The following is a 23,484-nucleotide window of genomic DNA, read 5'->3' as shown; positions in this document are numbered from 1 at the left end:
CGTAGGCCTCTCCCAAAAATAGGCCACTAGCCTAGTGGGATTAAAGCAGGCAACACAGGAAAAAAATAAAATAAATAAGTGCAAGTGAGACAATTACTAATAACGTACAATTGACTATTAAGAACAGCTGCTACATAAGCCAGTCCTTTTCTAAAGTATCCTCTTACCTGCAAAAGCCATTTCCACTTCTGTAAATGGGATGGTGGGCTGAATATCAGATACTTTCAGTGCAGGCAGTGAAGAAGCATCCTGAGTTGCACTCTGAAGAGCTAGCAGTTCTAATCCTAGAAAACAATATAAGCAGGAGCGAAATACAAATGTTAATCTGCAGCACTTTAACTTGAACTGGCTGAAACTACTTCATATCAAATTCAGGATCAGTAAATACCCACAATATGAGCAGGAACATGCAATTCAGAGTTCGATTAGAAATCATTATTCCATCACATGCCTAGTGGCTAAGCAGGCATTTGTGAAAAGATCAGACCAGAATCTATGTAGAAGCAGCATGAACAGTGGCACAGACACCAAGATAAGCTATAAAAAGTTACTACATCAGCTGATCCATGAGAAGGTTGCATGACAGACTTAGACTGAAGAGTTGATGGAGGGGTTTTGCTAGGTGGGACTTTGTGCTTCTCAGCAAACATCCAGGGCTACTGTTAGGACTCATGGAACCCTAGACCTTAACCTGATATCTGAAATATCAATTTCCTTGTGATTATTCCTTGACATTAGGAAAAGTAATACTGAAAGCTGCCATTTACAGGTGAACTCACTGAGTTCTACATCAACATCCGTTTCCTTCAGAAATGAGAGGGCGTAGAACTCCTGCCTGTGTACTGAAGAAGGGACTCCTGAAATGAATAGTCTGGGCTTGTCCTAAGAGTTCTGTGGAAACTGATCTCTTAATCCACCTCTTTCTCATGGAAGAATCAAAGTGCTATATGGGTTATTGGAAAAATGATCTGGTCATTTATCACCAACAGAATGACAAATTATAACACCACACACACTGTTAAAAATTCTGCTGTTGTCTGACTGCTATTTAAATCTCTGAGCAATAGATGCAATGCAGACCATACATGCCATATCAAAATGCTTACATATTTTAAGTTTTGGAACGTGTATACAGCCTTCTCTTAAATACATAAAACAGCTTACTGAAACTTTCATATGTTAACAATGCATATTACATAAAAAATAATAATCCCCAAGAAAGCATTACAAGGATTTTTACTCTCTCTGAAGAAAATAACTCATCAAAACATATTTCATCATGCCTATTGAGTATCAGAAAACTTCGGTATATAATTTTCAAAATTTCTGTTCAAAGGTTCATAGATGTGTACTAGGCTAATGGCCCTGGAGCCTTTACAAGCGTAGCCCAGAAAAACTGCCCAGGCACCATGCCACCTCATTGAACTGGAACAACAGGAACCAAGCAGGAAAAAAACAACGAACACAAACTCCACCAAAAGGATTTAATGCACACTGAAAAAACTCTCTCTGACGTCTCGGCCATGTTAGTTCACAGTGCCCCTATCCAATAGGGCAACTGGAATGATCCCTGGAGTGAACTTTCTGTTACCCATTCACTCATCAAGATTTCTCTTGAAGAGGGCCAGCGAGGTGCTCTGCTTGATATGAATGGGAAACGTATTCCAGAGTATGGGCAGTCATTTGGAGATGAACCTGTCCCTCCAGCATGTTCTGTTAATTGTAGTAATGAGATTGTGATCTCTGGAGCGTGTGGCGTGGGGGGATTGGGATTTCTTTAGGTGTAGCATTTCAAGTAGGGCTGGGTCGGACATGGCTTTGTAAGTCAAGTAGAGATCACCTCTAAGTAGACAATAAGAGACTGACAACAGCTGAAGTTTCTTGAGTCTGTCCATGCAGGACATGTGTTTAAGGCCTAGGATCCTTTTTGTGAGGTACTTTTGTGGCTTCTCCAGCTGTTGTAGGTGCCTGGTCAGGTACAACCCAAACCGGGAGTTATAGTCGATGATTAGTCTAACGAGGAACAAAAAGAGAGGGATAATGACCTCTTTCTTACTGGATGCGAAACCTTTGGTTATAAGATGTGCCACGTAGAAGGACTTTCTGACCACAGTGGCAATAGGGTGGTCGAAGGTGAGGTGGCTATCGACCTGGGTGCTCAGATCTCTTATGGCCCCTTCAGTGTTCAGTGGGCTCCCATCAATATGGTAATTCATGGGAATTGAGTTTTTTCCAAAGGGGATGATAACACATTTTTTGGCGTTAAGCTTCAGGCCATGGTTCCTGCACCAGTCATTGGTCTCAGAGAGGAGTAGGTGAAATGGAGATTTCCATGGTGATCAGTTTGTGGTCAGATTTAACCAGGGAGGAATTGACTACAGGTGTGGAGCAACTGTATCCCATGTTGGTGATAACCAGGTCGAGGATGTTGCTTCCTCTAGTTGGGGTCAGAATGAGCTGGTCCACTGCACTGGAACTGATAAATTCCAGAAGACGTTGGGCCTATACATTGGTACCTTAATAGTTTTCCCAGTTGATGGAAAAAGAAGTTATGTACTCACCATAACGTTCCAGCTGAGTAGTTATACTTCATTTTTCTGCAACCTGTGAGTATATGGATCCTTATCGGATCCGAGCTGGCAACTTTTTTTCTAGCAACTGCTCCAAGCTCTGAGCTCCTCCCCTTATCCATAATGCCCTACCATCTCCTAGCTTTCTTCAGATCGAGTTTGCTGCAACTAAAAACATAAGCAATTCAACCCAATAAACCAATCCTGAAAAGACAGGACAAGGTCCGGGGGACGGAGGGAGGGAATGTTGCAGAAAAATATAAGTACAACTACTCAGATTGAATGTTATGGTGAGAACATAACTTCTTTATCTGGAGTAGTTAACTTAATTTTATCTGCAACCTGTGGGACAGAGTCCCCAGCTACTCCGATCCTGGGAGGCCCTTATGGAAAGATATTCCTGAGCACCGCAAAGCCGAAGGATGCTCTACCCCTTGAAATCACATCTAATTTGTAATGGGAAATGAAGGTACGTGAATTGGTCCAAGTCGCTGCTGCACATATATCGTCCAAAGGCACCCTAGACCAAAAAGCAGCAGAAGTCGCCATGGAACTGGTAGAGCGAGCCTTAACAATACCAGGAAGAGATAAACCTTTTGATTTGTAGGCATGTGAAATAAAAAGAGTGCTCCATCTGGCCAAAGAAACTTTAGAAATAGCTTTTCCCATAAATGCTTTGGAAAAGGAAACAAACAATTTGTCAGTCTTGCGGAAAGACTTTGTTCTATGAAGATAAAAATTAAGCTGCCTATGAACATCTAACAGATGGAGTTTGTATTCACCTTTATTTTGGAAGTTAGGAAAGAAAACGGGCAGATTAATGGACTGGTTTATGTTTGCTTCAGATAGCACTTTATGTAAGAAGGAAGGGTTAGTACGGAGGGAGACCCTATCCTTATAGAAGACCAAATACGGAGGCACGGCAGACAGCGCTTGAAGCACAGAAACCCTCCTAGCAGATGTAATGACGACTAGGAAAGCGGTCTTCCATGACAAAACTTTCAAGTCCACCGAAGCTGCAGTTTCGAAAGGAGGAGCCACCAATGCCTGTAAAACAAAAGTAAGGTCCCAAGGAGGCACTGAATCCTTGACAGGCGGTCGTAACAGAAAAGTACCTTTAAGAAAAGCCTTACACAGCCTAGAGGAGGCTAAGACCATGTTGTCTTCACCAAAGTGAAAACTGGAAATGGCTGCCAATTGTACTTTCACTGTGGAGGAACTAGCTCCTTGCTATAAGATACCAGACAGGAAGTCCAACACCGCTGGAACAGGGGCTGTAAAGGGATCTATTTTTCTCTGTGAGGCCCAAATGGAAAAGCGCTTCCATTTAATTTAATAAAGTTTCCTACTGGAGTCTTTAAGAGAAGCCACCAAAATGGATTTTACCAGGGATGAAAGACAATTAACGGAACTGGAGCAACCAGGCTGTCAGCTTGAGGGTGCCCAGATCGAGCAGACATGCCCCCGACGGATGGAAGATTAGATCTGGGCGGGGATCCAGAACCCACGGGGGAGCTAAGAGATGAGACCAAAGGAAAGGAACCAAACCTGACTAGGCCAGAATGGGACAATGAGGATCACTTTGCACCGTAGTCGGCAAGCTTTCTGAAGAAACTTTGGAATGAGTGGCAATGGTGGATAAGCATACAGAAGCCCGGGGGGCCAAGCATGGACTAGACCGTTTCTGGGGACTTCCTCTGGTGAGGGAAGCAGAGCGAAGAACTCGCCTCACTTCACGTTGGAAGGAGATGCGAAGAGATCGCAGCAAGGCTAACCCCATGCAAGGAAGATCTCCTCCGCTACTGACTGTTTCAGAGACCACTCGTAAGGCATCAGAATGGCCATACTCAATCTGTTCGCTAAAATGTTGGAGCACCCCGGGATGTGCGCTGCTATCAGAAACCGACCAGTGGAAATCGCCCATTCCCACACTCTCATGGCCTCGCGACATAGGGGGTAGGATCTGGTCCCCCCCCTGCTTGTTGCTATACCAGACAACCGACATGTTGTCTGACTGAATTGCAATCAATCCGAGAGGGAGGACTGTGTGAAAGGCTTCCAATGCTAAAAGCACTGCCTCATCTCTAGAACATTTATGTGCAACTTGGTCTCTGACTGGGACCACGTGCTTTGGACTGTTCTTCCCAAACAGTGTCCCCCCACCCGAGTTGGGAGGCATCCGTGGTCACTGTGGCTTGGACTGGAGATGACGCGAAGGGGCGTCCTTTTGATATCTTCGGTGAACTTAACCACCAAAGAAGAGTCATCCTGCAGACGTAACTGATCTTGATCGGAAATCCCATGGGCAGGTCTAGCCAAGACCACTGAACAGCCAGAGTCCACTGAAGAACCTGCATGTGAAGGCACGCACAAGGGAGACTCAATATGGTGGCAGCCATGGAGTCCAGAGTCTGGAGAACCTTGCTCGCCTTTGAAGACTTGGAGTTCGCTATCCGAGCTATGTGGCACCTGAGGTGTAGGATCCTGTCTGGAGTTAAAAATACCTTAATCTGCAAAGTGTCTAGCTGTGTCCCACTGAAGTCTAGAACTTGTACTGGTTGCAAATGGGATTTGTGAACACTGACTGTAATTCCCCGTAGATCTGCCAACCAAATTAAATAATCTCAGGCCAGACACAAGTGATGCTTGCTGGGAGCAGCGAAGAGCCAGTCGTCCAGGTATGGAAACAACTGAATACCCTGAAGCCTCAGGTGAGCCGCTACAACTGCCATTACCTTGGTGAACACCCTGGGGGCTGTGGTGAGACCAAAGGGTAGGGCTCTGAACTGAAAATGACTGGCTCCCAGCCAGAAATGCAGAAACCTCCTGGAGCTTCTGTGTATTTTGATGTGGTAGTAAGCATCCTGGAGGTCTAACGAGCACATTCAGTCGCACTCTCGGAGATAAGGTAGAATTGACTGTAGGGTGACCATCCGGAATTTCTGTTTGGCTACTAACAGGTTTAATGTTGACAGGTCTAGAATGGGCCTGAGGTCCCCCGTCTTTTTTGGCACCAAAAAGAACCTTGAGTAGATGCCTAATCCGGACTGATCGGATGGGGACCTGTTCGATGGCTCGTTTGAGAAGCAGCTTTGAAACCTCTAGAGCTGCAGCCTCCCTGTAAGTGGGTGGAAAATCCGGGAGGTGTTTTGTAATATTTGGAGGGGCAACAAATGGGACAGAGTAACCTCTGGATATTATCTGTAAAACCCAGCAATCTGTCGTAATGGACTCCCATGCTGCTGGGTGTAAGGACAATTGTCCCCCGACTGCCTCCAGAGTAGGACTGTCGGGCAACCCCTCAAGGCTGCTGACCGGGTCTATCAGAAAAGGGTTCCCTAGACCCGAAATTCCTCGGACCCCCTCTACCTCTGGGTCGGTGTTGATCCTGTCCCCCTCTGCCTCTGGGGGAATATTTGTCCTGAGAATCCTGGGAAAACTGAGATTTTCGGACCCACATCTTCTTCTGCCCTCTTTGATTTCTAGAGAAGGACCACTGGGGGTTAGAGAAGTGGACTCCGACGGCAGACAAAGTCTTCCCGTCCTTTTCGCTCTGGACAAGTGTGTCACGTACTGTCTTCCCAAAAAGGGAAGAACCGTCGTAGGGAGCGTTGATAAATGACGCCTTGAAAGGGTCCAGGAACTGACACAACCTGAGCCAGGCATGACGCCACATGGCTATGCCTGTCCCAGCCGCTCTAGCTGCTCCTTCCGTGGCATGGGAAAGGAGTCACATTGACGTGTTTGAGACTGACTTCAGAGTAGACATTTTCGCAGAGAACAACTGTCTGTCCTGCAGTGATAAAGACTCTGGGGGCGACTCAGCGAATTCCGAAGCAAGGTCTCGCTGAAACCAAATCACATGTGCCAAATAATTCAGTGCATGGATAGAAAAGGTCGCTGAGGAGTAGACACGCTTTCCAAACCTATCCACCGACCTGGACTCCTTGTCTGGAGGGTGGACTGAGGAACTCTCCTGTGCTAGTTCCTTCTTTGTGGCCACTGCAACCAACATAGCATCAACTGGGGCTCCTTTCGACCAAGGTTGTCTGTCGGAAGGGGGAGATAAAACCTTGTCAGGGCGGTGAGGATGGGCTCTACGGTGTCAAGCTCCTTCCATGCCCTCGTGGTGATGAGGTCCACCAAGGGGTCCGCTGGTGGGGACACTCAGGGAGTACATGGGCTCATGCCAAAGGCCTCCAGGAACACTGACTCATCCCCTAGAAGGTTTTAGGGCTTACCAACCTCCCCTCTGGCAGAGGATCTCCATAATTTCTCCAAAGGAAACTTCTCCGGGCGGTGACCTGGGGGAACCTACTCCTTCATCTAAGTCAGTGTCTGTAGTGAGGGACTCAGGGGAGTCCACACTCCTCCTTTTGCACTTGTGCTTACAGTGACCCTCTTCAGTGGGACTTTCATAAGGGGATCCGTGAGCTGCAGGGGTTTCCCTCAGGGAAATTAACCTAGGGATCCTCTGGCACGGGCTGTCCCCAAGACAGGATGAAGGGAGTCATCACCAAATCCGGGGGGGCCTGGGTGGTATCCGAGGGGATGGCCTGGGGTCTCAATCACTGGGAGAGAACCCTCTCCACCACTTTGAAGGCCGAGGGAGAATCCCTCCCTGGATCCGAAGCGGGGACCGGTGCCAAAGCCGGGTAGCCTGAGGTCCGAGCCGAAGAATCCATTCCCGTGGGTCCGACTCCCTATTCGTGGCTCCGAGAGTCACTCGGATTCGAACAGGTCGGATCCGAGGAACTCAAGGTAACAGCTGGAGTCGAGGTTTGGGGAACCGTCGGCGCTGAGCTACCAGCTCCAACAAACCTCTGATCCAAGAGCCCCGAAGCTGAAGCACGGATCAGGGAAGGAGAGATGGGGTGGAAAAGAGGCATGGAGGTCCCCCCATCCAGAGGGAGAGGGCCCTGGCAAGACTCCCATCTGAATTTGGGTCTGAATAAATCTCCGCATCATCCTGTCCATATCCATGTCCGATAGGCTCAGAGTCGACCTCGAAGAGGCCACCGACTCTGATCTGGCTGGTTTGCGCAATGGGGAGGAAGGCCTCGGGTCCGAATGTGCCAATGGCTCCAGTGAGAAACGAGGAGACCGGAGCCGTGGAGAAACAGGCCTCATGGTCTCAGATGGGGGACTGAGAAAGAGCTCCCTGTCTGGGGATCTCTTATGATGTCTGTCCTTCTTCCTTTCCTCTCTGCGCCTTTCTTTATCTTTTTCTTTCTCTTTTTCTTTTGCTTTGTCAGCCATGCTGACTGAAGATTTGTCCTTAGAAGACCCATCACCAGAAGAAGAGGGAGGATGAGTCCCTGTCTGGGTGGGAGGTGGGACACTAGAGGCCGAGGCAGATTCCAGCATGGCAGCAGGGAGAAGGCCTTTGGAAACTAGCATGGCCTTCCAATCCTTAAGGGCCCTCGGGTTAAAACCAGAACAGATAGCACATTGAGTGGAGAAATGTACCACTCCCAAGCAAATTACATACAGAGTGTGACCATCGGCCGGGGAGAGCTTATGGCCACACTCTGTACATTTTTTAAAGACAGGCTTCGGCTGATCAGCCATAGTCCTGTATTCAAAGGTACAAACACAACCTAACCAAAAAACCACACACAAACACAAGCAGGGGAAGGGCAGGCCTAACTACTACTCTTTACAAAACTTTTTTTTTTTTTTTTTTTTATATAAACACCGACGACCAAGCGAGACACTACACAAGGGGAGTAAGGGAAAAATTTCACTCAAGCACACCTAGATACCAGAAAATAAATACCACTTACTATCCCTGAGCTCAGAACAAAGGAGACCACGATGCACACTACTGGCATGGTAAACGAGATCTGAGGGAAGATAGGAGATGGTAGGGCATTATGGGTAAGGGGAGGAGGTCGGAGCAGATGCTAGAAAAAAAGTTGCCGGCTCGGATCCGATAAGGATCCATATACCCACAGGTTGCAGACAAAATAAAGTTAACTACTTCAGATGGGTAGTTGAAGTCACCCAGTAGGAGAGTATTGGGTTGGACCTTAATAGATTTCAGGGTGCTTAGGAACTTGGGAGTGAGAGTCTAGGGGACATGTTTGGGGTTCTGTAGTAGGCTATGACTTGTATCGCTGTCTTACCCAGTGGTGTTAGTTGTACCTGAAGTATCTCGGATGCATTGTGCTGGGCTACCAGTCTAGAGGTGTGCATATCCTTTAAGAGTATGGAGACACCGCCTTTGGAGCTTCCGTCCATATTCTGGGGCCGAAAGATATGGAATGAGTTGTAGCCTGGAAGCGCAGGGGTGCTTTCTGCCTCTTTAAATCAGGTCTCTGTTACAGCACAGATGTCGACATTCACAAATGAAAACTCTTGAGGCAACACCACGGTGAAAGAACACACTTTAATCCACAAAATAAAATTGGCACAAAAAAAGTATACTAAGTAAGCACTTTCATGTTCAACTCTGAACACTTCATCAGACATATCAAAGACTGCTGTGGCTTCCATTTAAATGCATAAAACTAATCAACTAATTTTATGTTAACCAATAATTGTCATTCATTAGTTATCCAACTAAAATTCATCTCTTGGTGGAGTTAGAAACTGCATTCCATCTTAACTTCTATCTAATTAGGAATATATATATATATATATATATATATATATATATATAAAACATCTAGTACCTACAGACAACCTGTATAAAACTATTGTAAAAGCATTACATTTACATTTATTAATTTTGTTAGAAAAAAAATGTATTTTTAGAAAAGATTTTGCTATTTAGAATACATATGAAAGGAGTATATATATATATATATATATATATATATATATATATATATATATATATATATATATATATATATATATATATATATATATATATATAGTTTTATTGATACAAAATTAAGATCAGCTTTTACAGCAGTTTTATACAGACTGTCGTATATGTTGCCTTCCATCTCCTCTTACTAAGAGACTTAATGAATCCACTTCTTCAGTACTCTACTCTTCCACACTCTAGAAGAAAAAAGGAAACTATGTTTTGGTCTCCTGATATGGTTTCCTAACTTTTTTGCATGTCTCTTGATAGTGGTATTCTCTCCAACATGTCACTCACATTTTTATGCAACTGGATTTTCTCCCAGTGTGCACACATTCCTTATCCTCTTCTCATGCTGCATTTATTTAAACATTTTCAATTTGAGGCCAAAAACATTTGGCTTGTCTGGCATGATGCAACACACATTTACATCTTTTTAACAAAATACATTTGGCAAATGGCATGAAGGACATCTATTCTACATTAAAAATGCCAAATTAAATTCAAGCCTCCAGTCCATAAACTTAATTTCTCCTTGCTTTTTCCTCAAAATGACCAATAATTAAACACTTTACTCAGTTCAGTACCGAACACCTTTTTAGGATGCAACATTTACTTTTCTTTATTTAGTATTTAGGACCACAGTACTGTCATGTTACATAAATCGTGCCTTACAGTTATGTTTGGTTTCTCTCTCTCTTCCTGTTGGGTTGTAGTTATGCAGCTGAAGGACAACCAACCTCTGTTCACCTGGCTGAGACAGACACCGCAAGACACATCCCCCGTTGACAAAGAGCCACTAAAGTCAATTTACCCCGCAGGTTATTGTAAATAAAGTATGTGCACGGCACATCATTCTAAGAAGTGCAGACATTGGAAAGCATGTGGTCGGCACTGCTTGGCAGCTACATACACAGGTTAGTCTGAAGTGTGAGGAAGCCTGTTAAACTAAGTTGTGGATGGTGAATGGTCACACAGATTCCTGGGATTATATTCAGATCAGCATGTCAGCCTTGCAGTCTACTGCTAGTCATCAAGTCTGAGCAGAACATGACCGACAGTAGATGGGATTGTACTGCTGCGAATAATCTCAACAATACCACAGATATAGGCTGCATCATCTAAGATGTGTGCTTCTGAATAGAAGGTACAGCAACAGCACAGAATTAGCATCACTACTGTTGCCCATCACTACAATTGTGAGCATGCAGAGTCCTGTATGCACAAAGCATTCCCTGCACATACCCACCACTTGAAGTGATAAAGCATGTGGCATCATTTAAGGGACATATGTGTCTGCTACATGTAGCCGTGCAGCCTGCCTACTAAAGGAATTTGTATGTTCACTCCCACTTTGCCAGAGTTGTAGATACTATGCTGTTGGACTCTCTGATATCTCCACACACCATTTCGGCATGCTAGGTTTGTGCTGTCTACAATCTCTTGTGCTTTCAGTACTCTGGCTGCGCTGAAGTCGGACTCCAATGTAATTTCTCAGTGGCCAAATGACCTGCGAGCTTGAAGAGATTCTGTTCTTAATACTACTGGTCAACAGTCCTATTTATTGCTTCGGAAAAAGCACAGTCTTACTCCCCGCCCCCTCACATTAACAATCCCTCAGTGTGCAAAATGAAATTCTTACAGTCTTAAGTGCTTTTTTTTTTTTTTTCTCTATATAGCAAAAAGACCCTTCCTGCTAGCCTGGCAAACCCTCCACAACTCTGTGAGCTACTGAAATTATCATACTACAGGAATAACACAGTTGATTACAAACTTTAGTTTTGAGTCAAGAGTGTGAACTAAAGGCTAAACATACTGCTATAAGTGCCAGAAAATAAGTAAAATCATCAGTTACTACTGCATTTAACTTTGCTGTCTGAAACATTTTTAACAACGTGCATTTATCTTTCTTCAATTAACTCTCACTGAGAAAGAAGAAAAAAAAGTTCCTAATGCTTACTTGTCTTGTCTATCTTTCCCATACCTGAAATTAAATTATCTCTAGCAACACTGCACTTAAAAATACACTACAATTAAAATTACTTTAGTACCTTGTGCTATAACCCTACTTCAGAATATGACATCAATCAAGCCTCAAATAAACGCACATGCACAAGTCTCACAAGTAGAAATAAACCTCACCTCTCCGCCACCCACCCCAAAACACACAAATGTTCCAAGAAAAGATGAGGTAACTACATTATCAACAATGAACAAAAACTAAGAGTTCAAGTATGTTTTCTATTTCTACTGGAAGACAACACCAATACACAAGTGATGGGAGTACAGGTGAGAAGGGGAAGGTGAAACGTGACACATTAGTAAATACAAGACAGCATAGTAAAAGGTAACAGCCAGACAAGTCCCAGAAGGAACAAAAAAACCCAAATCCCTTTTTCATAACAAATGCTCTTTGAATCCCACAGAGTAAACACCACAGTATTAGGTGTACTCTGCCCACTGTTAGAGTGGTCGACCATGGCAAGCATACCACATCATACAGAGCAGATAAGAAACAAAGACATGCAGTCTAAATCTGAAAGGAGAATAATGAAGTGACACACACACACACACACACACACGCAGTTTTCATGCAAAAAAATAAAACTGACAAAATAGTGCCAACGAGGGCAAACTATTTTTAATAACTATGCAATTTTACTTGTACTTTATAGTTATTTTTTCCAAACCAATCAAAGCAAGAATCATTTTCACACCTTTTTGATAGATTTCTTTCTTTTTTTCATCTGTGAGACTGATGACCTTTTCTTTTATTTTTTCCTGTTCTGCTCTGGCTTGCTTTTCAAAGTATGCATCGTCAGGGCTCATCGTCAAAGTCAGACAATGGGAATTATCCTAAATGAACAAAATGCAACAGTGTGAAGAAATGAAAGTAATTAAATGCCATGTTTTAAAGGCCAGTGTTAAACCAGGGAGAAAGCATGATATACAACATATATGTTTTGTGAGGACTCCAACAAATCTTTCACACCATTTTTATTTAGCTAAAATCTGCAAGCTCTATGAAACAACTTCTTGAAAATGTTTGCCAGACAATGTATGCTATTAATAATGAAATGTAATCGGCTATCGCTGCATTACCACAACTACTACAGTTGTGTTTTATTTAAACAGTGTTCAGAGCTATTCCACAATAAAACTACACTCTCTAACCCAAAGGAAATAGCGAACATTATAGTTAACAAATTCAGTGTAAATGTTACTCCACAGCAGATATAGCTATGCCACAGGTTCCAGAATCCCAGCCACCCCTTTAATTACTATGAAATAAATTCTCTCATCCCTTTGAACAACAAGTAATACTTCAGCCATGGGTCCTGACAACATATAGGTTGCATGATTATTAGTGCTAAATATGGCATTTCTGAATTCCTACGCAGCCTCTTTAATCTAAGCCTCTCCACATGTTCCTGAAGCCTGGAAAGCAGCTACTATAATGCTATTACACAATGTTGGCCCAACCACAGACCCTGGTAACTATCATTAGTCTCACTAGCCTCATATGTAAAGCTATGGAGCACATTATCTCAGGCTTCATTAATCTGGACACTGAAAAATCTCTTAATCCCGGACACTAATTTGGCTTTATCAAAGGAAGGTCATGCCTTTTTAACCTCATTAACTTCTCTGAAAAAAGTAAATGAAGCTGCGGATAGTGGTTACGTAGTGCATACATCATATCTAGGTCTGGCCAATGGCTTTGACACTATACCCCATTACAGGCATCATTAATACACTTGTAAATTTGAACATAAATCCTTACACTGTATGACAGATAGCCAACTGATTGTCTGATAGAACCCACGTAGCTACTGTAGCAGGTGTCACTTCTGACTGCAAAAAAAAGTTACCAGTGGTGTACCACAGTGCTCAGTTTTGGGCCATCTCCTATTTGGCATATATTTCTCGGACGTTCATGACAGTACTTTTTGGGCTATGGTTAACTAAGTTTGCAGATGACTATAAATTGGGTGCTGTTATTTAATTTTCAACTACTAAATTGCTACAACATGGCTTAAACCATGTTAACAACTGGTGCAAGTACAGAAGTCTTAAATTAAATGTAAAAAATGTAGCATAGTTCACTTTAGTGGGAAAGAAAGCAAATAAATAAAAAAAATCATTTGCCATATAGAAGATGCACTCCTATCAGACAATGTTGTGATGGATCTGTTTACTCTTGCTGATAATTCTTTATCATTTCACTGCCATGTCTCCATAGTAGCTTGGAAAGCTTTTTCTCTGGCCATTATAATCTCGAGGTATCTCCACTCTATCCAAAGTCTTCGTAATTTCCCTATATTCATACCTTATTAGACCCATTATTGAATATAGTGTACCTTTTCACATATATTTATCTAGACATATTAAACAACTTGACAGACCTCAGAGATTCATAATTAAAAAGATCAGTGGCCTGAAAAAACTTAGCTATCAGGAGAGACTGGCAGCCTTTTCTCTGTAATCAGTCTCTTACAGACTTCTCCACAGAGATCTAGGTCTAGCCATTCGTGACATGAAAGATCCAACCCTATTTGGTCTCCCATTGTTTCGGAGAACTAATGGTACATTAAATACTCTGTCAAAAGGGCTAAACTTTTGTCAGCAGATAACGACACATTGATATTAGACTCATATCCTAATATATCCCTCATCTCTGGAACAAACTTCTACATGTTAAGCAGAGCAGCACCCTTCTCACCTTCAAGATAAACCTAGATAACTGGATAAGCAGCCTCAAGTTCTTTCCTGGTCTATCTTGTTTTGCCCACCTTGAGGCTACAGGGAAATGTTGAATAGGGTTTTTTGGCTATGCTTGAAATGGTCAGCAGCCTAATCATCTACTGCTTACCTATAAACCTATAAAGTCTAACCATATTAACTAACCTACAAGGAACATCCCAGCCTTAATGGGTCAAGAGACTTGATTAATACTATCACAATTTGGCACTTCATTTTCAGAAGCTCACAGGCAGGGACATGGGTACTTCTGGTGCCAACATACACCATATTACACCCTGGCTACTAGAGAATGGTCAACTGCAGTGCCCACCAGTTCACATCCCCAAAACACTGAGTGGCAGCAGACGTCTTACAAATCAAGAAATAATAATGAAAATGCAATACCTATATTATAAGCAAGTAATATAAAAGTTAATACTTGCTAGACTTACAGGGAGTGTAACAGTGAGTGAGATGGCATTTGGAGCCCATCAAGGATGTTTTACTTGGAGATTAACAACAGACCAAGGCAGAATGCATATGTTAAAATTTCATGAGGAGTCAACAACTGGAATAAATCCAAATCAGTAAATCCATCAGACAAAAGCCCATTGACCAACATCAGAAGAGCAGAGTTACTAAAGAAAGCTGGACTCCTGGAGACATGGCTGAGACAATCATGCTTATATAAGGTATGAAATGAGGACCACAGGAGAAGTGACTGTAACAAAGATGTATTCAACAAATACTTTACATAAGCACTGGCAACTACAGCTTAAGCTCTCCGCTGAAATGTTGGCTGAGTGTCAAAATGCTGAATGCTGACAAAGCAAAAACAAAAAAAAAAAACAAAAAAAAAAGGATCAAAAACACAGGAGAAGGAGGAAACTCAAAAATCAGTCTTCTCCTTTAAGCCTCTTTTTTTGTTGGGGGGGTTTTTTGGCTACGCTTGAAGTGGTTAAAATTTCATGAGGAGGGGCATTCAGTCTCCATACTTTTGGACTCACTGTGGTGGGTCCTGACATTTCAAATGATTAACCTTGATACTTCCGCGGTGGTGCAGCGGTAGCATTGTTACCTCACAGCAAGAGGTACTCCTGTTCGATTCTCGGCTGGAGTGCGGGGAGTGCCTTCTGTGTGGAGTCTGCATGTCCTCCCCGCGGTTGGGTGGGCGTTCGAAAGACATGCGTAAATAGGTCAGACGTCGAGCTGGCACCTCGGCGTTCATGAAAATATACTGCCAATCATTAGCAGACCGGAGTTCCACTGTGGCGACCCCTAACCGGAAAAAGCCGAAAGGCAACAACAACCTTGATACTCACAGTTTCCAGTTCGTGGTGAGACATTTTATGCCAAAAGTTAGCAAGCCAGCAGAAAAGAATTTGGTTGATGACTGCCAGCCATCCCCTTCTCAAAGTAAACAATATAATAGCTGGATTCATTCTAAAGCACCCACTTTAGGTAAGACCCATAGTGTAAACAAAGCCATTTTCCACCTAGTTTTTGCAATTGCAAAAAGAACTAGAAAGTGAGTGGAAAGGTTCAGATACCACCTGGAATCTACCTATTAGGAGAAAGTATGGGTGGTTCTAAGGGACATCAGATCTCCTTGAAATGCTAAGTATTATTCTCTATGCATTCAGGCCTGCAGCTCTCAGATCCTGAGAAAACAGGTGATGACCACCATGAAAACCAGGTTCTATGGTATAAATTCCAATTCTGCTGAAATACTGGATTTGAATGATGGATGACTAAAACTGTGATGTCTTAAATTTCGATTCAATGAAGGTGAGGGTGTCTTTCAAAGAAAGGCCAGAGCTGGAGCACTCCTTTTAAGAACTGCTTTATCAGCTGACACTGGGCAACAATCCTGCCCCTCACATTATACTGATGGGAAGATACATGGCAACTGTGGAATAATGGAGAAAGAGGAAATTGTCAGGATTATCCGCAAGTGACAGCCTGCAGTGGCACTGGGTACCTTTCTGCCCAAATAAATAAATTCCACTTAGCAGAACAAATCTACCTGGTAGAAAACATTGTACCAAGTGTAATCACTTCTGACATGCCTTACAAAAGACACACAGCATCTACATTAGCGGCCAGGCCCTAAGATGCAAAATGTTATTCCCCTAACCATGGACAACCCCCTTGGCTACTACATGGGGAAAAGAAGATGAACAGTGCATTTCAAAGCAGCAAATAAGCTGAGCTTGAGAAGGCACCAGTTCCACAAAATATGATCTAGGCACCATATTTTGAGTGACAGGCACTTAGATGCCCTACAGTTCCAAATATTATTCTTTAAGTATAAAAACTATAAAGACCTTGGTATAACAATAAGCAACAATACACAACATTTTAAAAAAGCATCCAGAAACAAAGCCCCATGGGACACCTCAAGCAATGTCTGTAGTGAGACAGGCAACTCCCATCCTGAACTATTGCATCCTGTTGCTTACCCATAGATATCTAATGCTGTAAATTTTAACAATTTCCCTCTGTTAAATAGTGCCAAAAACTCAGCAAAGTTATTATACTCAGTACATACTGTCAGCTCAAAGTGCCACTGTTACCTCTGTGAAGAATACCAGAAAATTAAAAATGCAAGAACTTCTTTTAATAAGCCCATACTGTTCCATATCTAATACAAGTACTTTCCCCATGACTCTACTGGTTGAAGTGATGGGTCTACAATTATTTGGGTATACTATGACCCTACAGTCATGAAATGTTACCACTACAGCTTGTCACCATAGGTGAAGGCTATGCCTATGCATTTTGCTTCACATAACTGCAGGAATTCAGTCAGGATTTCATTGATTCTGTGTAGTCTAAGCTTCTGGACTTTTTTAAAGGTAAGCTTCCCCTTGTCCCTACAGCTGTTCCACATATTTTTATTGTTTACTGTAAACTTTGAACAAACTTTCTGCCGACTCATCCACTATATAAACTGTGAGTCATCATTTCACTTTTATTAAAATCATTCTACAATCGTGATTTTTCTTGTCAAGTTTTTAATGTAATAAAGAATAATTTAGAACTGCTTTTAACCTCAGAGATCAAGCTGAGTTCATGGTTGCCTGGCACTGTGGTGCAAAGGGATTGATCCCTGACTGTGACTCACAAGACTGGGGTTCAATTAGTGTAAGAAGCAAGCAAAAATGGGGAGGAGTAAAGGGGTACACATGGTCACTTGCTACTACAGGAGAGGTGAGGTTGAATGCATGCACTGGGGGCAAACTGGGTGGTTCCTTTTCCCTGGTGGAGGCACAACAAACCACCAATCACGGCTGAAGGGGAGAGACAGGGCTGCCCAAGAGGAAACACCCTGTGCAGAAGTGAAGGGGCATCCTTGGCTGCAGCCCACTGCATGCCCCCAAAGCTCTCAAACTTGCATCTCCAAATGAGAAACATTATTTTCATAATGTGGACAAGAAGGCAAAATGTGAAACACTAACACCTTTACTTATTTAAATTTGTTTACCTGGTAAGTGGGTTGCTGACTCTTTTCAGCCAATACCCGGGTACAGAGAGAAATCAGTCAGCAGTATAACATAAATTCATAAAAGGTAAGTTACAGTGGCTACATACAGTTCTGTAATTGAGGACAACATTAAATAAAATTAGGTTTGCACTCTATATTACATACAAGACAAAGTATAAAAACTGTATAAACATGCTAATAAAATATACACATGAATGACTGTTGTAAATTAGATTAAGATTTTAAATTCTGAAGCTATGTGTCTTCTGTATCAGGAAAACTTGAGCATTTGGCTTCCTTAAAGAGGGTTTCCTTTAACAATTGTTTTTGAAAGCCTCTACAGTGTTGTTGAACATTTATTAGGAGATTCAAAACAGCAGGCCCTTTTCTGCAGAAGGCTCTCTCTCCTATGACGCATATCTTAGCCATTTTCAGGTCTATAATTTCGGTCTCTAAGGAGCAGTCTTTTTAGGGGAGCACAGTACTCTGTTGTACATATTTTAAATACAAGTGTTCCTAACAGGAAAGTAGCTCTATATTTTATTGGGCGCCAGTGCATTGCCTGGAGTACTTCAAAATGGTGCGTCTTTTGTTCAGGTAGGAGTGAAAATTTGCATTTTTTTTTACTTCCATGGACTGTTATATTTAACAGTTAGTGCAAGCTAGGTAGTCATATAAGAAAATGCACAAGCTCCTTACAAAATCCAGAGAGGAATATGTTTGTTTTATGCACAACAGAGCCACTGATACTCACAATGATCCTGGTGACAGGGAATGAATGGGCTAACAGACTGAGAGGACGTCTAAAAGTAAGTGGGCAGTGAGGGAAAAGAGGGCAAAAACAAATTGAGTTTATGGCTAGAGTTGAAAGATTTGATAGGAAAAATAAACATTTCCTGCATTTTATTTAAACAAGACTTGTGTTGATGACAAGGATAATTTTTTGAAAGCTTGCTACTACCTCTTTTTTCTGTTGTACATCTTAATGTAATTTTAAGATTTAACCAAAGTTTGTTTCAGACTTGCTATACATTTGCATCTTAATAGTATGTGTTCTTGATAAAACTTACTGACTGTATCTAAAAGAAACTTACAAGTCATGTAGTTTAGCCTAAGTTAACTTCATAGGTACTTCCAGGCATTTGGTCTAGGAGGCCGTTAATAAGTCTAGCCCAAATTACCAGTTACCCCAAAACAATGTCTGGTTAAATAACTTGCTCAAGGTCTTACAGCTGGCAAATGACGGCTGAAGGAATCAAACCCTGTACCACAGGAAGTAGCCTGTTAACAGCAACTCACAGCCTTAATCCTCAGCTCCAACTTTTATATAAAAAGGAGCGAGTACAATCCCATATCATATAAATCATCATATATATAATTTAGCAAAACAGTTTCCACTGATAGTCTAGGAAAGCTGAGAAATTTAAGAATGAGTTTGAATTTACTAATAGTTTAAAAATGACAAAATGACAATACTATGAGGGGGTAACCATGGGTGCAGTGCAGAAAGATCCTCTGTCCACCTGCATGATATCTATATTAATGCCACCCTATCTCAGTTTTACACTACTTGTTCCAAATGGTAATGACTCCACAGTCAGTCAGTATTTGGGAATATTTATTTGATGCTGAGTAGATGACTCAGTCAATGTCTTGGCAATCAACATTCCTCATAAGTACACTGCAGAATTTAGTCTGCAAATTTTCAATGCAGGAGACACAGTGTGGCATATCCCCATATTATTATATTTAGTACCATTAATACTAGTTATAGTATGAGCAGTTTCTAGTCGTAACATGTTTTCTTAGCTTCATTTACATGACCTTTTACAAAATTAAAACACTGCAACTTATTCCACTGGATCTGCAACAAGGAAAGAAAGCATATGGAATTTCTGTGATGCATTTTTGGTTCTTAAACCATGTTTTAGCAATGTTACAGATATCAGCATTCTCCAAGTACGGAAAAGTTTGCTAAGTTACCCACTTCATTATTATGACATCTAGTACTTAGCAAAGCCAACTTCAACAGACTGGTTCCAAATTTCACTCTAGGCTGACAGACAATGATTCCCTATCAAGCCCTAAGCTACTGACAGACTGCAGAATGTTAAGGCAAAACCCAGCTCAGTACAGAGTACTTTATCAGGAATTTTGGGGGAGAAAATGGCTGTAACTAAAGAAATTATTCTTAAAATGGGACACAGGATCACAAAGTACAGTTGTGTACACTTCATAAATGTAGATGTTCAAGTGTATTCACTGTTGCAGTCATTACATTTGGGGTAATCTGCTGGCAGGTTGCCCTCAGTAGGCCAGATTAACAAAGTATTGGGTCCTGCATCGGCTGCTGTCCCTTCTTCCATGATGTCAGGTCGTCAGGGGTATAAAACATGCAGCCGATGCCATTACATCAGTTTTTCTTGCCCCAGATGTCAGATGCCCCCCAAATGGGGAGCAAATAAAATTAAAAACACAAAAAATATATACCTAGAATCCCAAAAGCAAATACACCAAAAGGGCTTTTAAGCATAGTGAAAAAAGTAAAGGTATAGCCACAGAAAAATAGGGGGATGGAGGGAGAGTAACCAGGACTGCAACAGTGAATACACTCGAACATCTATATTTATGGTAAGTGTACACAACTGTACTATGTTCTTCGTGTTTCACTGTTGCAGTCATTACATTTTGGTAGATTCTCAAAGCTATGATTGGGTGGAGGGAATTATACAGTATTAGCACCAGCTATAAGGCCCTGCATGACAGCAGTGGCAAAGCCAGCTCTGGATTTAGGGAATGGTAATGTTTGGTGAACGTATGAACTAAGCTAAAAGTAGCAGCTTCTAGAATGTCCCAGGTAGGAACACCTCTGAGAAAGGCTGTTGAAGTAGATGCAGCCCTGGTGGAATGGAATCTGATCCCCTGGGGGATAGTTTTTCCATGGTGCATATAGCAGAAACAAATACAATGGCTTATCCATTTGGAAATGGTTTGCTTTGAAATAGCCTTTCCTTGTGCCCTGCAGCAAATGCCACCAGCAGTTGTTCAGATTTTCTTTGAGATTTTGTCCTTTGAGATTTTGTCCTGTTTAAGTAAAATCTAAGTTGTCTGTGTACATCCAATGAATGCAGAATCCGCTCCCCCTTGTTCTGTGGATTGGGAAAGAAAGTTGGCAAATGAATGGTCTGATTAAGAGCCAGACTGGATACCACCCTTAGGCATGAAGGATGGATTGGTCCTGAGAGATACTCTGTCCGCATGAAAAAAGATGAAAGGCTCCACTGCCATAAGAGCCTGTAATTCGGAAATCCTTCTAACTGAAGTGACTGTTAAAAGGAAAGCTGTTTTCCAGGAGAGAAATTTTAAGTCTGCAGTAGCAGCTGGCTTGAAAGGAGGGAGAGTGAGCTTCTCCAATACAAAACTGAGGTCCCAGGCAAGGGCTGGAGCTCTCCTGGGTGGTCTTAAGTTTTTGGCCCCTCAGATACTGCTTTAGCAAAGGATGAGAGAAGAGGGGAGGTTCAGTGTTGAATTGAGCTGAAATGGCTGAGGCATGGATTTTTATGGAAGAAAAGGACAGGCCTTTGTGAAGCATCTCAGTTAAGTATTGCAAAATCTGAGGAATGTTGGGCACTGCTGTGCTTATCCCTTGAGATTGACTCCAGGCGCAGAATCTTTTCCATTTGTCAGCATAAGATTTTCTAGTAATAGGTCTTCTCACCTCCAAAATGACATCCATCACAGGTTTGCTGAGGGATACTAAGGGTGAATTTAGGTGATTAGCCACGCTGTAAGATTCAAAGTTTGGAGCGGAGTGTGCAGAATTTGGTTGTTCTGCTGAGACAGTAAGTAAGGTGTCTGAGGCAGATGCCACGGAGGAAGGTGTGACACATTGCGCAGGAGTGGGTACCAGTGTTGGCGAGGCCAGTCTGGAGCAATCAAAATCATTTTTGGTTTGTCCTGTTTGCCTTTTAGTAGAACTTTGGAGAGCAGAGGCAGAGGGGGAAAGGCATAGACTGATAGGTTTTTCCAGCTGAAGGATAGAGCATCCACTTTCCAGGCTTTTTTGTGATGAGTTCTTGTGCAAAATTTGTCCAACTGATAGTTCTGGGGTGAGGCAAAAAGATCTATGTCTGGGCTCCCCCATTTGTGTGTCAACATGTTGAAATTCCGTGGTTCCAGTTTCCATTTGTGTGGATCCATGAGATTTCTGCTTAGTTCGTCTGCCAGAGTATTCAGCTTTCCTGGCAGGAATTGAGCTTGTAGTTGCACTTGATAGGTCAAGGCCGTGTTCCACAATGCCATGGATAGTCTGCAAAGGGGGTAGGAGTGTGTACACCCCTGCTTGTTTATGTACCACATAACTGTGGTGTTGTCCGTCTTTATCAGTAATTGTCCTGGAAGAAGGTAGTCCTTGAAGTCTGTCAGTGCATTCTGTACAGCTAGCATTTCATTTTGACTGACATGAAGGTGCATTTGATTTGGGCTCCATTTGCCCTGAATGCACTTCCCTGCCAGATGTGCCCCCCAAGCATAGTCTGATGCGCCTGTAGTTAGGGTTTGGGCGGCAGAGGATGGTGTGAATGGCAGTCCCTTGTTTTGGTGGCAGGCCTCTGCCCACCATAGGAACTCTAGTTGCAGGCAAGGTATGATAGGAATCATTGTTTCCAGGCTGTGACAATACTGACTCCATAGACTTTTTAAGTACCACTGAAGTTTCCTCATATGCAGTCTTGCATATGGAATTAGAAGAATGCAGGAAGCCATGAACCCCAAGGCTTGCAGTATTTGCCTTGCAGGAAGCAGGGTTTTTGTGGCCACCTGTTTGAAGTAAGTCACCAAATGAATTTGCTTCTCTGGCGTAAGGCAAGCCATCTGGGCAGTTGTATTCAAGCTTGCACCCAGGAATGTAATTTTTTGAGAGGGTACCAGTTGTGATTTATTTTCGTTTATAGTGTACCCTAGACAAGTTAGAACCCTTTTTACACCAGATGGTTTAGAAGAGTGTCCTTGTTTTCTGCCTGAATTAGACAATCGTCCAGGTAAGGATATATTTGAATATTTCTTTGTCTTCAAAATGCAATTACTGGAGCCAGGCACTTTGTAAAGACCCTGGGTGGAGTAGATAAGCCAAAGGGCAGTGCAGAGAACTGGTAATGCAAGAAGCCTGCTTTGAAGCGGAGGTATCTTCTGCAAGATTCCCTGATTGGGATATGCAGGTAAGCCTCTTTTAAATCTAGAGTTGCCAACCAGGCATCTTTGCCTAGCATAGGAAGTAACTGTTGAAAAGTCAGCATCTTGAATTTTGGGATGTCCAGAAAGGTGTTTAAAGTAGATAAGTCCAGGATTGGACACCAAGATTTTTTTTTCTGGGTACCAGGAAAAGTCTTGAATAGAAACCTTGTCCCTTTTTCCTCTTCTGGTACTAGCTAAATAGCCCCTGTGCTCATGAGGGAAAGTACTTGTTTCTAGGCCTCTACCCACTGATTTTGGGGCAGGTCTGGCCATCCGTTTGGAATTGGCAACGTGTGGAAATAAAATCTGTATCCCTGGGATACTACATTTAAAACCCATTTGTCCTGGGTTATAAGTTGCCAGTTTTCCCCCCAAAGGGGTGGCAAAAAGGTAAGTGCATGGTAAGTGTAAAGAGAAGTCACTGAGACTGCTTACCATAGGGAGGTGTCTTGTTGTTTACATATTTGGAAGAGGAGGCACCCCATTGTTTTGTTCTGAAAGTTCCTTGGGACTGAAACCTGGGGACTTTGGAGTGTCTAGGTTTGACTTGAGTGGCTCTCGAAGGAAATGGAAAGGACCAGTTCTTAGTAGGCCAGTGTCTACTAAATCTTGGAGGTTGCACTTGTAAGAAATCT

The 23,484-nt window shown here is 42.5% G+C and overlaps 1 protein-coding gene across 1 annotated transcript in view; it reads right to left on the bottom strand.

The window, feature by feature from the left end:
* The window catches only part of PITRM1 (pitrilysin metallopeptidase 1), a 1,418,909-nt gene that overhangs the window by 809,091 nt on the left and 586,334 nt on the right, over positions 1–23,484 (bottom strand). The window contains exons 14-15 of the mRNA XM_044064598.1: positions 12,105–12,243; positions 168–284 (exon numbers count right to left, since the gene is read on the bottom strand). Of these exons, the coding sequence (XP_043920533.1) occupies positions 168–284; positions 12,105–12,243 (256 nt within the window). The remainder of the gene's footprint in view (positions 1–167; positions 285–12,104; positions 12,244–23,484) is intronic.

This window comes from Protopterus annectens, chromosome 3.part0 (assembly GCF_019279795.1).
Source record: "Protopterus annectens isolate FY-2018-M chromosome 3.part0, PAN1.0, whole genome shotgun sequence".
Taxonomy (NCBI): Eukaryota; Metazoa; Chordata; order Ceratodontiformes; family Protopteridae; genus Protopterus; species Protopterus annectens.
The sequence above is the reverse complement of the archived record's forward strand: the minus strand, read 5'-3'. Positions and strand labels throughout refer to the sequence as shown.